General features: G+C 45.5%; 1 protein-coding gene across 2 annotated transcripts in view; it reads right to left on the bottom strand.

Annotated features, from left to right (window-relative positions):
* LOC142577990 (uncharacterized) overlaps window positions 1-15,731 on the bottom strand; it is a 57,222-nt gene that overhangs the window by 9,150 nt on the left and 32,341 nt on the right. The window contains exons 4-5 of one of the 2 annotated variants that reach the window (XM_075687416.1): window positions 10,315-10,395; window positions 3,186-3,316 (exon numbers count right to left, since the gene is read on the bottom strand). In XM_075687416.1, the coding sequence (XP_075543531.1) occupies window positions 3,300-3,316; window positions 10,315-10,395 (98 nt within the window). In that variant the 3' untranslated portion in view covers window positions 3,186-3,299. Of the gene's footprint in view, window positions 1-3,185; window positions 3,317-10,314; window positions 10,396-15,731 lie in introns of those variants that run through there. The other variant, XM_075687415.1, reaches the window with a different exon arrangement.

The raw sequence follows: 15,731 nt of genomic DNA, 5'->3' as shown, positions 1-15,731 counted from the left end.
CCAAAAATAGCCGACGCCGCGAAGAGTAAAACACATCACAGTATGTTCGGATTAACGTCACATTTCTCGGGGAGACTCCTGAGAACAAAAAAAAAAAAAAAAAAAAAAGGAGATGTCTTCGACAAGAAGATTTGGCAGATGTCGGTCTGGGTGGGAATCGAATCCGGGCCTCTGGGGTGCGAGGCGAGCACACTTCTCCGACGCCATGGCGGCTTCCATTCTGATTTGCTAACGTTGTGTTTTAGTGCTCGCCGCAGACGGCTAAGTAGACGGCTAAGCGGACGGCGGCCACCTTAGGTCTCGTTCCACTTCTCCCGAAGACGTAAAAGTAGACAGCTTCACGAAGACAGCATCGAAGTAAAAAAAAAACGATGCAGGCTACTTTCCTGTCCAAACAAGATGGCGGCTGAGCAGGACGCTTCGAAATCCGACAGGAAGGTTGTCTGCGCACAAGAAAACGCAGACACGCGATCCTACGCCCTTAGCGTAAGCTACATCGTGTTTCTCACAGCTTTGCGGGCGCAAATACTTAAAATACGGAACTTATGTGTGCTTTTCCCAACTTTTTCTTGTTGCCACGAGGTGGCGTCACGTTGCAGAAGCGTCTTCCGCGCGTCCTCCAGACGACTAGAAACGCGTTCCATTATATTGCCTCGAAGTTTTTCGGCTGTCTCCTTAGCTATCTACGTAGACTGTCTCCGATGCTGGCCAGAATTGGAACACACCCTAAAGGTGTGCTTAGCGCATGCGTCAGTGCACACGCCTCGTCGTTCGCGGGCAAGCGAGCGCGTTCGTTGAGGCGCTCAGTGCGTTTTGATTTGGCTTTACCGAGGCGCAGTTAGAACGAAGGCGAGAGCTTGCGCGGGCAAGGAAAGCGCGAACAAAAAGAAAAAAAATCACCAATGGGACCATAGTGCTTTCGCGTTCCCACACGTAAGCAGTCTTAAGTGTCTCTGCCGAACCTTCTTTTGTTTTCTAAATCACTGGAAGATCAGGAACTCCCGCCTGAGTGGAAGTTGGCGAATGTGGCGTTAATACTAAAGTCTGCTAATAAAAAGAGTTGCCGGCTCTCCCTTAATCGAGAGTGGATGTAAGCATGAAATGGCTATCGCCAAAGCAGATTGCTGAGAGACGATACTAGCCCCCAACCTTAGAATTGCTGCAGTGCGTGTTCGCAACGGCACACCCCACCACACCGCACCACGCCATAATGTGCACTGGTCCATATGGCCGCAATAGTTTCCTGTCGCATACAGAACCTCATTGCGAGTCTCGCCTCGGTCAAATGGCCAGTCGCTACGCGCCGGACGCTGCCGGACGCGCTGCGGAACTCGCGAACCGCTGGCGTTGAAAAGAGCCCTCAGCGCCAAAAGATGACAGTCAAGTGCATAGTGCCCTGCATCTGCCTTTCGAATGTGGCTGCTGGAAACTACAAATAAAACCAGCGTACTAGAAGTTACAGAGTGAGTGATATTGTGAAAAAAAGACATTTGAAAGAACTCCGAAGCATTATTTTTTGGGACTTGTTTTGGGAGTAACTAGCGTATGTAATGCGGACTTGACTGGTTGCCCTGATGTTCTCGTTTGAGGCCCCAGATAACGGCACTAACCCTTGGCTCGAGTTCACTTGAAGGTGTAGTTATCGTCCTTGTTGAATCGTGCCATGATTGTGACTCAGTGCTCGTATTGTCTCTTGTTGAAATAAACTTTTTCTAAACGCCGGCAGCGGGAGCTAAAGGCATTTCATGCTTAATAGTGTCACTAACTACAGACCGTTTTTCTTGAAGAGAATCTGCTGTAAAACTTTTAAGCACGTAATCTACAGCAGCATTATAAAATATCTGGAATGCAATTTTATACCTTTTTTTCAGTTGAACATGATTTTATGTCTGGTTTATTTGTGTTACACAATTGTGTGAACTATCTCACGATGTATTAAGTTGACACTATAGGAGACGACATATTGATTCCTTATACCTAGATTTTTAAGACATTCAGTACTGTTCCGCGTGGTCCTTTATTATATAAATTCTCAACTTTAGGGCTGCCTGCTTCTGTTCATGGTTGATTGTGGGGTCATCTATCCTGCAGCAAGCAGTCTGTTGTCGTAAATAGTTTTTCTTCGTATGCTGACGTGATTTCCCGGGTACCACAGGGTTCAGTGCGGGGATCGCTTCTTTCTTTAGTTTATATTGTTCATTTTCACAGAGCTGTTAACTACAAATGTCAGGCTGTAGGTGGATGATTGTGTTATGTTTAAATGTATACACGGCATATTGATGTCCTACAACGTGATCTTGACACTGTGATTTCCTAGCGCAAAAAATGGACAATGCGTTTTAATCTAGGCAAGTGTTGTTTTATTAGTTTTACCAGGAAACTCAGACCCTCCTATTTTTGTTACAGCCTGTCTGATACCACACTCGGATGTGTTGATCATTTTAAGTACCTCGGGGTCGATGTATCTTCCGACTTATCTTGGAATAAACATATAGGTTGCATAACTGGTAAAAAAAAAACTGATGGTGTGCGTTATATTTCATTAAATGCTATTTTAAATCTGCCGAAAAATGCCTTAAAGCAGTTCCGTACTTCACCAATCTGCGACCATTTCTTGGATATGCCTGTGCCGTATGGAATATGCTCATGACCGACTGCTAATTTATAAACTTGAACGCACACAAAACTGGGCTGCACGCTTTATCCCTTGTAATTGTACCCTACATAACCCTACCGCATTACACCACACTACTGTACCCTACCACACTGACAAAAAGATGACGAAGAAGGGAAGAAGGAGGCTTCGTCCCTCCGCGCTCTTGTAAATATCAGCGCAACGTAATCATGAACGTATACCAACTAGCCGCTTTCATTGCTTTACCTAATTATACACTAATTCTAGTATAACTAACATTAAGAGTGAATTAGGACGGAAAGATCTTCAGCAGCGAAAGAAATGTTGTGATGACAAATTTTTCCATTCTATTTTTCATGATGAAAGTGGTACTAATCAGAATTTCTACACGATGAGCCCATACTACACGTCGCACAAGAATGGTGATGCCGAACATGTTCTAGAAATAAGGAGTCGTACGCACGTGCTTGCGCATTATTTCTTTCATTTTACGATTCGTGAGTCGGAGCAGCTGGATGCGAGCGTTGTAGATGTTGCCGCAAATATGTTTCCCTTATCCTTGCAAAATGTATGCTTCAGTTAAATGTTCAAGTGACAGCTGTGACTGCTTGCTTCTGTGTTTTCATTTTGGTTATTATTTCGACCACTCCACATTAATGCCCAACTAGGCGATCGAGGTTCCTAAATAATAAATAAATAAATAAGCAAACAAACAAACAAATAAATAAAGAAGTCGCAGTTTCACCCGTAAGGTGACGCATCGATTGCGATAGCAAATTATTGGACAGCTATACGAAGTAAGTGTAGCAGTTTTGTCGGCCATGTAAACTTGTAAACATAGGCATACTAGCTAAACTAACAAGCATGGTGTCACGCGCGCACAAGCAAACGTGCACACATCTCACTCGATGACCTCGGAAACTCCCTGTCAGAACGCTGGAGTGAAGAAGCGCGGCAGCAGCTGCGAGCGACTTGACCTTCTTGCTGCGTCTCGCATCAACGCGAACTGTGCCGCGAAAACACAGACTGTATGTCCCCGTCGCCGATGACCTTCAGGAAACGGCGCCTGGGCGGGCGCGCGCGGCCTCCCGAAGTGGAACGAGCCTTCCCTCTCTACTTTGCTGCGCGACTAACGACTTCGCGCTTCCTCTCCGCTTCTCTCCCTTGCGGGCGTGAGATGACCAGCAATCCCCGGCTCACCCTCGCATGCTTTCACTCGCACACACTGCATACGGGGCGCGGCGACAGTTTTATCGCACAACACCTACATAAACTAAGAAAAGGCAAACTGTACCTCCCACCGTGCAACGGAACTAAGAGTAGCGGTGGCGTTGGGAACTAAAGTGTGCGACCGAGAGATGGCGCTAGCAAAATCAAATGTAGCTGATATGTTTTACCTGCCAAGGCCAGGGCATCGCTACTTTTTCACGGCGATGCCCGCCCGCATAGAGTTTCTCACTATAATACCTAGAGGGAAATCTGGCGCCACCGTCTATGGGAGTTTCTTAAGGGGGCACCGTGCGGTCATGGGAATGACGGTATATGTGTCTGCGAGGCTCGTGTTGGCTGGTGTTGTAAGAGGCTTCGTCTAAAACGTGGATATGGCTACGCAAATAACGTGTTCTCAAAGTAAAATCTTAATTAAATGTTTCCATTCACGCATATTACATCTTTACTCACCCGCACTGCATCACCAAGCGAAGAAAAGCAAGAACAGACGACCAACTGTTTCAGAGCGAGCGCGAACCTTGTCGTCTGTCCTCCAACTTTAGCGGCCCGCTGATATTTTTTACGTAACGTATAGTCGTACACGCAATAACAAGTTTTCATAGTTAAACAAAACATGTTTTCGCGTAATAATAAAGCTAAAACAGCTTTTTACGCGCTGTTTTAGGAGGAAATGAATCATTGTGACAGACTGAACGGTACTTGCCAGGCGCGTCTTCAAGGTGTCCTGTCTCTCCGAGAACGATGTCAATCCGAAGTCACAATATACCGGCATTCCCATTCATACCACAGCGCAGCAGCGCCAGATTTCCCTCTAGGTAATAGTGAGAAACTCTATGCCCGCCCGTTACAAAGGGTGGGGCCACTAAATCCAATCCAATCCAATATCATCATTATTACGTAGTGAGCAATGTGGCCGCTACGGTAGTGGCTGGTGGGGCTCGTTGCGCTGCTCGCTCGCTGGTTTTGGGCACTTTGTTTTCGCTTTCTGGGTGGTATTCGTGTGTATGGAAGGCTAACATGACGGCAGATATCTTTATTATGTCGCCAGGTGACCGAGAAGCCTCAACTGGCAAAAAAAAAAAAAAACAGTTCAAGCAAGTAAGCTTACATTGTTTATTGTCAATGGTGAATGAAGCAGTACATGCCACAATTTTAGTACAAGTCAGGTGGAGTTAAGGCTGTCAGATGCTGAGTTTACAACATACAGAAACACATATAGTCATCTATTTAATTAAATGGAAAACTGAAATTCAGTTTTCTCATCGTGTTCGGCCAAAGCACGGCGAACGAAGCTTCAGACAACGATATTTATACTGGGCTACCCTCGTACTTGTATTGCGTACAGTGCTGCTTGACGTGTTTAGTAGTATATTGTCTGCGTTCAACGATTTCAGCCACTGGTATATTAAAAAAGGAAGCATGAAAAGTGCTCTGCAGAGATGTACTGTCAGCAATATAAGCTCGAGCTGCAGTGTTCCATTGTTTTCATGAAACCTTGGCGAAAGGCACGAAGTGCTGGGGGAAAAACGTTATGCTAAATTTTACATCACACATTAGCTGCTCTTGATATTTCTGCTGCACATTTAGCGTTCAGGCGCGGCAGTAAAGGCTTCGACACAAGTAGAGTACTCGTAGGAAAGCGAGGAACTTTAGGGAGACAACATTGCTTACGAGGACCCCTGCAAATATTATGTGAATAAACAAGGAACCTGAATGAACGTATAGGTAAGGCCAAATAATGTACACGGATCCGTGGAAAATGCAATTTACGGTTTCATGTTGAAAAAAACATCTTGGTTTGTGTATTCAAGCAAGTCAAAGAGGTTTGCAAGGAGAAGAACATTTCAGTTGAGTAACATAGGTTAGCAAGGGAAGCCTCAGCCTGGAGCCAACGTTTCAACAAGCAAACATATTTGTGAGCGCCGTGACGAAGACAGGTTCCCACTCTGAGGCTACCCTTGCTCGTCCGCTGTTGACTGGCTGAATGTTAAGCCAAATTTACTCCGAGTATATTTCAGAAAGTTTTGGGGAACACACTGCTCAGGCTTGCCATCTGCTGTTTGAAGAGAAAGAAACATAGTTTTTAGTGATTTGTCATGTTTTAGGAGTGTGGAGTACGCCAGCTGTGTGCATTTGCCTTTTCCAGCTATCTCTTGCGGTGCAGGGGTAGCCTAGTTATTGATTTTATGCAACCTGTACATGAGCCTTTTGTAGTCATCAAATGTAAACTAATGCGTGTATCCAGATCTAATTCTAATCCTTGCACTTGCCATGTGAACAATGGTCTCTTTGATTTCATCATCTCATTTAAATAACTTGGTGCACACATTACAAATAACTTAATTTGGACCATTAATATAAGATGTCATTGACAATGCTAACCACATGCTCGCGCACTTATGGCGAAACTTTTCCAAAGCACCGTGTACTTCAAAACTATAGCTTTACAAGGCTCTAATACGCTTGAAACTTGAATATGCATCTGCAATATGGGATCCCAGTACGTTAACCGTATTACTTTACTCGTTTCATTCTTTCTCCCTATAACCGTACCACGAGTACCTCAATGAAAACCAACCCAGCACTTATTCCACTAGCCAACGGCTGCAAAGTCGCCAGTCTTTCGCTATTTCATAAAAGTTTCCATCACACCACACTTCACGACGACTTCATACTGCGACCACGGTACATTTCAGACCGTGTTGATCATCGCAGTAAAGTAGGTATTTATTCATGTTACATGAAGTCTTTCTTTGAATCTTTCATCCCCCGTACATCTCGGAAATGGAACCACCTTCCCTCAAGTATGGTAGCCATCACCATTAGCAAACCTTTTGGCAAAAAATTAGCTAACATTATATACTCAGGAGAATCATTACGTTACCAGAACTCACTGCACTTGTATGCGTGTTTGCTTTACTTATTTGTAACCACTCCCCGTTTTAATGTCATATGGCCCTGAGGGCACATTAAATAAAATATAGAATAATAAACTGAAGAGTGACTGTCGGGGGTTTCAGTCAACATGAAGTATAATTTCCTCAAAATTGCATTGAGCGTTTTTGAAGGTTTTAAGATTATTTGCCTTTTCATGTAACAAAGTAACGTTGTGAGGGAGCAGGTGATACTTGGTGGCAATGCCCGTGAAGCTGATTTGCAAAGAGCACATGACGTAGTTTGTGCATAAGCAAGTAGGAGCTTGCTACATTGTTTCTCTTTTGGTCGTCATGGCTATGACGACTTGAAAAGAAGCAAGTTGGCACTCAACATGTTACTTCTCTTGTTGTGATAAAACGCCCCGAAACGGAAGTAAGCTTGTATGTAACGTTTTAGCATTCCCGCTTAGACTGCAGACTGCTGCTTTCCTAATGCTCACACCCCTCTATTTGCTAAACTTGCAAACATTTCATGGTGAGGCACATAGTTCAAGAGGACCTGTTGTCATTATAGTGACTGTTGAACTTATTATGGCTTGGCGTGGGCAGCTTGCAAGCCAATAATCTCTCTTTTGTCCGTCTTCCTGAAAAGAGAAAGGATGAAGCCGTGACAAACAGGCAAGCGAAAAATGGTGAAACAGAAGTTAGACAAATAAATTAAAAATTAGCGCTTCTATTTAAAGTGTTCAGAAACATACCATGCGAGGATTCTGGCCCAGTGGCGACACATTCACTGTTCACTTGTACGTTTAGAGGCAACAGACTCCAAAGGGGCGAACAAGCATGAGCTGCATCTTGGAGGGTGTCGTAGAAAGAAAAGAGAGCCTCAATTATCACGGCGGAAGTGTGGGTGAGCTTGTGATTCATGTATGACTAAGAACAGCGCACAAAACGCTCTATGACATAAAACACGCACACACGCACTCGCACACACGCACACACAACACTGTTCTGACTGTTTTGAGCGTTTTGAGTGTGCATTTCTTTCAACGGCGTCCTTGTGGTGTACTTAATGAAGCCTCGATTAGATAATTTTTTTGCCAGATACTATAGGTAATAAACACAGTAATTTTGTTATGTACACAAATGCATATAATCCAACTGTATCACCGGAAGTAGTACATTAGCACTAATGTGCAGTGAATTTATTGCAGCGTATCATTTATGTAGAAACAGCCAAAACTATTTATTATTTAGGCTGTACTACGGGTTGGGAAACTTAGCAACGCGACAATATAACAAGAGCCCTTTTTTGAAGTCTCCTTGAAGAACAATAACCTTATAATTACTCTCCTGCACTTTTAAGAAATGGCTACCGGAATCTGTTTTATCCACCTCGCTCGCGAAGAAATTCTAAGTTGAAAATTCCAAACAGTGCTTTTTTTACTCACCGGTGTACACACCCAGAGGCTGCAAGGTTAATCCGCTTTCGTGGTTAGTTTCCGAACGGACTGTGCTCGGTTCCAGCGGCGACTTTTCACGCTAGCTGGTACATTTTTTAAAAGCAACGCGTCATTTCGCGGTCAGACTTAACAGATCACTAACGACGGAAGCCTTGCATGCAGCCGTTATGCCAGTAAAACGCCGCAGCTGATGACATTCGCCGTCTTTATACACATTCCCTTGCTGGCGGCTATCGAATGTTGGGCGCATAAAGTGACTGAGACATTATTGTTATCTAATTAAAACAAACATGCGTGACACTGCTCAAAGAAAACGACCAGCCGTTTCGCAAACGACCCGTTCGCAAACATTACCGCCGTACAATTTGAATCGATAAACGGCACGTACTTCAATCGATACCAGTGGGCTGCTACATGTCACGCGTCATTGAGGTCTCAAAACCTTTATCCGAATAAAGAAAACAGTCTTTGATAACACAAGTCCACTAAAAACTATTTTCTACTTATTTTGTAATAAAATGACATGTTAACTATGTTTGTCGGTCATTATATGTACATTTACATATCAAATATTTTGCTGAGTTGAGCACCCCTAGCAGACAAAATACAAAATAAAGTATGCTGGAACGCGCCGTGGTTGATTTTGCGCCCTCTGTGGCGATCGGTGGAACTTGAGAGTGTGCGGGGCCTGGCTTTATTGCCCTTGAAGTTTAGAGCGAACCTCACGGCGACGGCGATAGCAGAAATGTGCCTGAAGTATCCCTGTAATTGCTAGCGTAATAATAATAAATAAATAATTTGTGGATCCCACGAACTGTGGGAATCAATGTAAGCGAAGCTTTCTGTGCCATTTGCTTTGATTGACGATATTTAGCGGTCATGTTGACGGCGAATATTCAATTTCCTCAACGTTTGCTCCAACACGAGAGTGGTGAGTTGATGTTGAACGTTACACTGCGTGCCCCACTGCTGTTTGTCTGCGTAGTATGCAGAACAGAGAGAAGTGTTCGCTTGAGGCGTTATTGTGCGTCATACTTCCTAACCTCTGAGTGGGTGGAGCATATTCATTGTCTCACATGGCACATCTCATCGTGGCAGAAGTATTAAACTTTAATTGGGTTGCACGTGCCAAATGAGCTATGAGGCACGCTCTAGTGGCGGACTCCGGATTAATTTTGACATCATGGCATTATTTAACGTGTCCTAAAGTCTAAGTATAAGAGCGTTTTTTTTATTTCGTCTATGTCCAAATGCAGCTGCAGCGCTCTTGATCAAACCCGCGACCCTGAGCAATGCCCTAGCTGCAAAGCTACCGCGGCGGGCAGAGAAGTGTTGATTTAATTTGTGACCGCTTCTGTAGTGTCGCCTGGACCCCGCGGCGTGCGTTAATGCGGCTCTGCTTCTGAACGCCCTGCGTATGCAGTTATCTGCTTGACATATCTGCACGCTGTTTATTTTTCAGAAATGACGGAAACGTACCGTACCATGGACTTCAATATAACCCGTTCGCCCGCAACCGCTACCGTGTCTGTGGTAGTAGCGTTGCCTTGAGTTTTCGCGTCTCCGTCCCCCCCCCCCCCCTCTCCCCATTGTATGGGTCAGCGAATGCAGAGTGGCAAGGCTGTTAGGCTGTTATTCACTCTTTTCGCGACTGTTTCGGTTCTACCGATTCTATGCCTCCTCTCCCCCTTCCTCTCTACCATTCTATCTAGCTTTCCTCTGGACATGCACGTTGGTAGAAAGGTAAGCGCGGTAATTTCTGCAACGCTTTTGCGGGGGTCACGGATAATTACACCTGTTAAGAGGCTAATGTGGTGATTCCCAAGGAGCTCCCGAGGACATTGTGCACTTTCGACGCGGTGCAAAGTCCAAACGAGTTTCTCGCATCGCCTTTCGTCTGTGCCGCGCTCCTGTCAGATATACACACGCTCTAAATCAACCCCTGACGCTGTGTGACAGACAGCAGCAGCAATGGGAAAGTCGAAAAGTAGAAGGCAATAATGGTTCACTCTAATAAAATAAATAAATAGATAAATAAATAAGTAAATAAGACAGTAACCCTGATGACTGTACTAGCAAGTTGTAAATTATAGGTTGAATTTATGCCTACCTGGTCCGTCATCAAATGTTATTACTGCGCACTTGTCGTCGTCATCGTAGTATTGGAAACGATAAATCCTTTTCTTTCGATCTACGTAGGAAAACATACACCATTGTGAGCGCAGGGTGCTTATGTTAGCAACCAAGACAATAGATACTATAGAACACTATAGATGATTTATTTGCTATTGTAGACTAGTGCATATGTTGCTTACATTCTCGCAAGTCTCACATCGTTTAGTGTATAATTCTACTTTCTCCCAATGGACAGCCATTCGCGGACCCAGGGGTATGCCTAGATTTCCTGACTCCCCCTTCCTGACTCCCCCTTGAATTTTGCGTTAGTAGCGCCAGCCTACGGCACTTGACGACCTCGTGAAAGCCGCCTTCCCAGCTAAGCTAGTACTGTTATTTTGCTCTGGGGAGACAAAAAAAAAGAAGTTCAGTGATTATTGAAAAGAACCCGCCAGCACATAAAGAAATAATAATCATCATTATCTGTGACCATCTCAAGACCTGTGGCATAAAGCATATGGTTGCAAATAAAAGGAAACAGCCTGGTCAACTGTGAGGTGTTTGTTGCCTCCTGAAGGCGCCTCCACTATTTTATCTTTTATACTTCGCTACTGTAAAATGGTTCGTCAACTATAGTTTTATTGTTACCTTTACGACAAATGTTTCCGTAGTAGGTGGTCATTAGTAAACATACGTTTCATTTGCTTTTAGGTGCACTAGATTTTCCATGGCTCTCTTTCTCGGCGTTCGAAAGAACGACCACGAAATAGGAAAAAATATTTGTGGGGCTGCAACATCTATGGGGGGGGGAGGGGTGGATTACCAGTGAAGCAGTTTAGGCTGCAAACACATTCTCCGCTTTTGCACTGTCCCGCTGTCGCTGGTTGTATTCGGGTTTCTACTGTAGACGCCTCTTCGCTCGTTCCTGCGGCGTGCGCGACACCACACTATACGCCGACGAAAGCGCCGTCGCACTCACTGCACCTCGTATGCATCTGCCGCAACCGCTGCTGCAGCCACACCGGCACCTACGACGTGCGTGGCGTCATTAGCACGGAAGCGCAGGCCACGTATACAGACGCCGTCGCCGTACACTTTTTCCCGTCTCTATTGCTGAGATAGAGATTCTTATTTGAGGAAGGAAGAATTGGGGTAAAGTGAGGGCTGTTGCCCCACTCTTTCCTCCTCTCCCCCTGCCCGCCTACATTCCTGTCCACGCACCGTGTCCCTGATATGGAGGTACGCCGTCCAGGATCAAACCTTCTTCACTCACCGCCCCCCCCCCCCCCCCCCCTGGGAATGCATGCGGGGGTTGCATACGGGGCTAGAGGCAAACAGCTTCGCTGTTTCTGCAGCAGTGTTCGGGGTTTTGTAAAGCGCTTTCAGAAAGACCAACACCTTTGTGTAAGGCGGGAAACTGCACGCGACACAAACGTGTGTGTGGCATGGCAACAGCAGCAATGCGACGATGAAGGCGATGGCATGACGACTGGTTTATTGCAATCTGGCGAAGACAGGTTTCAACCTTTGCCGTTGCTGGATACGGCCTCGCCTGCTTCCGAATGCGGCACAATGTGACAAAGCGCCTTCTATATACTTTTCCTTTCAAGTGCTAGCTACCACATGGAAAGGACGGGAGACAGTGGGCCAATCCCGAAGGCAGAGGGTTCTCACATTGCCTCTCAGACCGCTGTCAGTCACGAACAAAAGACGGGAAGAACTTGCGCTCATTCGATTTTGTAGGCAACTTGTTACTATGCGATGGGACGCACGCGAAGAGAAGTAGTAGGTTTCAAAACCATTCGTGTATTTTCTTCTTTTTCCTGGACTAATGTGGCATAACGAGTGCGTAAATTGTCTCAGAGTACGAGGTATTGTTGCTGCGAAAGAACTGCGCCTGCGCCTGTGGCCTAATCGCTAGAAAATCGGGTTCTTGTGCTTGCCTAACTTTGTTCGATCCCGCCATTGATATTTTTTCTTTCTTTCTTTCTTAGAACATAAGATATACAAAGCAAATATTTAGCCAGCCCGCCAAAGTGCGCCAAATCATAAGTCGTTCTGATGCCAGTAGGTGTCCGTCGCACAAATTCCAGAATGCTACGTGAGCTAAAAATAAAATTAAATGCGCACTATCCCCAGTGGATAGGAACCTCTGTGTCACCATGTAGCAGTCGACAGTTCTACCTCTCAGACACTTCGCCGATACTACAGAACAGAAGAAAATTCGGTCGAACCCATATAAAGATGACTGTCGGTGGTAATGCGTTTAGCATCGACTCAATATAGCGACACAACGCATTGCCATCATCGCAACGAGTTATGCAAGAGGCGTACGTGTACTGCAGCGGGACGACTCTTACGCTGTTCCCCCAGAGCCCGCGCGGCCGTCTAGTGCCGTCGCCGCTAAGCCTGCGCGTTGCTCCGAAATGCATGGCGTGCCGATGTGTGCGAGCGCTTAGAAATGCGCAATGTGGGAAGCGGGCTTCTCTCTCGCGCTTCTCTCTGGATTCGCTGCACCATGTAGAGGCACTGCCGAGAAGTCCGCGTATGGCCTCCGAGCCGATAGACTTGGCGCGCCTGTGCCTGCGAGTGCTGCGACTTGTTCCCTCACTTGCCGCTGCAGAGCCAGTGGCATATATTGAGTTTCCCATGTTTGCGAAAGGTTTGTTGAGGAGCGGCACGTCCACACTGCATTCATGGCGCAGCTCGTCGAAGCGCTGACATGAAAGACCTTCAGGGAAAAAGCGACGCATGCCCAGTGAATTTGTGGCGAAGCCTGCCAGAGCGTCGGATTGCTGTATTTGAGGAACCCTTGTGACGTGGGTTGCATTCCGTTCAAAATCGGAGGAATTTAAGGAACAGCTTTCGTCATTTTGGAGCGGCACATTTCCAGTGGCCCGTATCTAGTTACCCAAGCTGGCGTCAACGACGTTCATTGAAGAGCGGCACACACATACTGGCATATACCTGGGGTTGTTCGTTTTCGGGTAAAACCCGATTTTACCCGATTTTTGCACCCCGAACGTGTTCCTAAAATATCGGGTAAAACCCGATTTTTCCCGATTTCTGAAACAACTGTGCCCACGGAATTGCTGTGCCTCCAGTTGGCGCGCAGGCGAGAGGCGGCAAAAGCGGCCGACAGACAGACAGCACCAAAGCGGAAGCTATTCGAGCGATACTTTCTGAAAAAGAGGTTCTTTACGCAAAGGCAGTCTTAATGAGCGATGCACTCGAGCCTCTTTTATATGTCCAGAAAACGCTTGAAAGCCGAGAACTCCTCATGCCAAGCTTCGATCACCTCGTAAACGTCAAGCTACAGCAGACTGTCAACGAGCTTTCCCCGACGATCGGTAAAAGTGATCGGGCGAAAGGTGTTTTGTCTATGTTGCCTAAGAGCAGTGCCATATTAGTAAAAACTTGTTGTGAAGAGTTTTGCGCCAAAATCTCCACAAAATGGGACTGCACTTTGAAACGGAACGTCTCAGACAAAGAAGAAAACCAGTTGACATTGTGGAAACTGGGAGCGGTACTCGATCCGTTACAGAAGCGGCTGCTGAGTCAGTCGTTTGATGACTGCCGACCTCTCTTTAATTCCGTGATGGACGATGTAGGCTCGCTTCGCGAGGAGTTCAACCAGTACTTGCTGGAAGCAAGCCCCACAAATGAAGGTGTTGAAGTGATGTACTTTTGGAACGACGCAACTGTGCGTTACCCAAGGCTAGCAAATGCAGCGTTATCACTGTTGTGCCTCGCTAATGGCAGCTGTGACGTTGAGGGAACGTTCTCTCAGCTAAGGTACCTGCAGAGACCAGACAGGTCTCGTATGGAAACTGAGATGTTGCGCATGCAGATGATTATGTATGTTAATAAGGACGTGTAGAACGTCGATGACCAGCCTTCGTGAATAAAATGTTTCTTTTCTCAAAACTGACCGTTGCCTCTCACTGCGAGTAATAATTAATTACCAAAGAAACGCCAAATTTTGCAATATTTTTCTTGAAAGCAGCCCAAAATCTAGCCCTGATTGTTACCCACCGGTTAGAGCAAATCGAATAAATTATTAGTTAGCAAATTTAACCCGATAAAACCCGAATTGCGGAATTTTTCCACGAAAAACCCGATTTCTACCCTATTATCAAGCTGAAAAATAACGCCCGATTTTTACCCCCCGAATTTGAAAAAAATATAAAACCCGAAAACGAATAACCCTACATATACCCAGTGGCTCAAGCTGGCATCCAAGAGGTTCATGGAAGACCACCACAGACCGAGTGCAACGTACCCATTGCTCCAAGTAGGCGTCAAAGAGTTTCCCTGAGCTGCGGCACCTACATAATTCCGCGTCTGCAGTGACGCATGTGGGAGAGAAAGAGGTTCGTTGAAGAGCAGCAGATATAGCAGGTGTTTTCTTTTAGCAGCACCTATAGCTTTAGAATTGCCTGTGGCAGATAGACCAAGTCTAGCCGTTGAGCTAAGTTACTCGATGAGGCGGCCATTACTTCTGCGAGAAGTACAAATGCCTCATTGAATAGTTTACGTAATTACACTAATTAACTTTTTTAAAACTCTTTTACGGGACCAATAGTTATTTACGAATGGTTGCCAGTGAGTTCGCAAGGCGTACGCAATTGGAACGAATTCCCCCGATAGTGCGGGAGGTACCCTAACAATGCTAACGCATTAATACTGAGCCTGGGGAAGACGGTCACGCCACTGGCTGTTACGACGGGTTGACGCCGCGTTTTGCCCTTAGCCCCTGAACCAACACCCTGGTGAAAGTACCTGAATGAAGCCAGCGTTGAAAAGTTAAAACCAAGAGAGGATAGAAGAGGGAGAAATAGCCGTGTTTATCCAGCGCCTTATTGGGGAAGGCTACCCGTTTAGACATTTTTTCAGTGTTACTACTTTTGTCCGTGTCTCTGTCATTTGTTTATTTCGCATTTTCTTTCCTATTTCTTTGTTTCCTCTCTTCTCCTCTTTTCATTCCCTCCTCCCGAAAAAGTAGGCAGATGTGCCCCTCTCGGTGGCAGTTGTCAGCTTGCTCCTTCCTTGTTTCTTTTGTATGTTTCAATAATAATAATAATAATAATAATAATAATAATAATAATAATAATAATAATAATAATAATAATAATAATAATAATAATAATAATAATAATAATAATAATAATAATAATAATAATGCCGAAATAATGAGATTTTGTTTTTCTCGGAAGGAGAAGGCATGCTGCGGTGCGTAATACGGCACTAGGCAAGGAGGAAGAGTAAAATTTTACTGAAAGCCAGGAATTTCGCGTCGGGGGTGGTGTCATGCTTCCAGATCCCATGTGGATCTTGCTGCCGTCACCCCAACCCCTCCCCCCTCCCCCACCCCTACAGTCTACCAGTCGCATCTGGTCCTCAGGGCGAGAG

The sequence above is a fragment of the Dermacentor variabilis genome, chromosome 4 (genome assembly GCF_050947875.1).
Source record: "Dermacentor variabilis isolate Ectoservices chromosome 4, ASM5094787v1, whole genome shotgun sequence".
Lineage (NCBI taxonomy): Eukaryota > Metazoa > Arthropoda > Arachnida > Ixodida > Ixodidae > Dermacentor > Dermacentor variabilis.
Note: the sequence above shows the minus strand (reverse complement) of the source record. Positions and strands in the feature narration are given on the sequence as shown.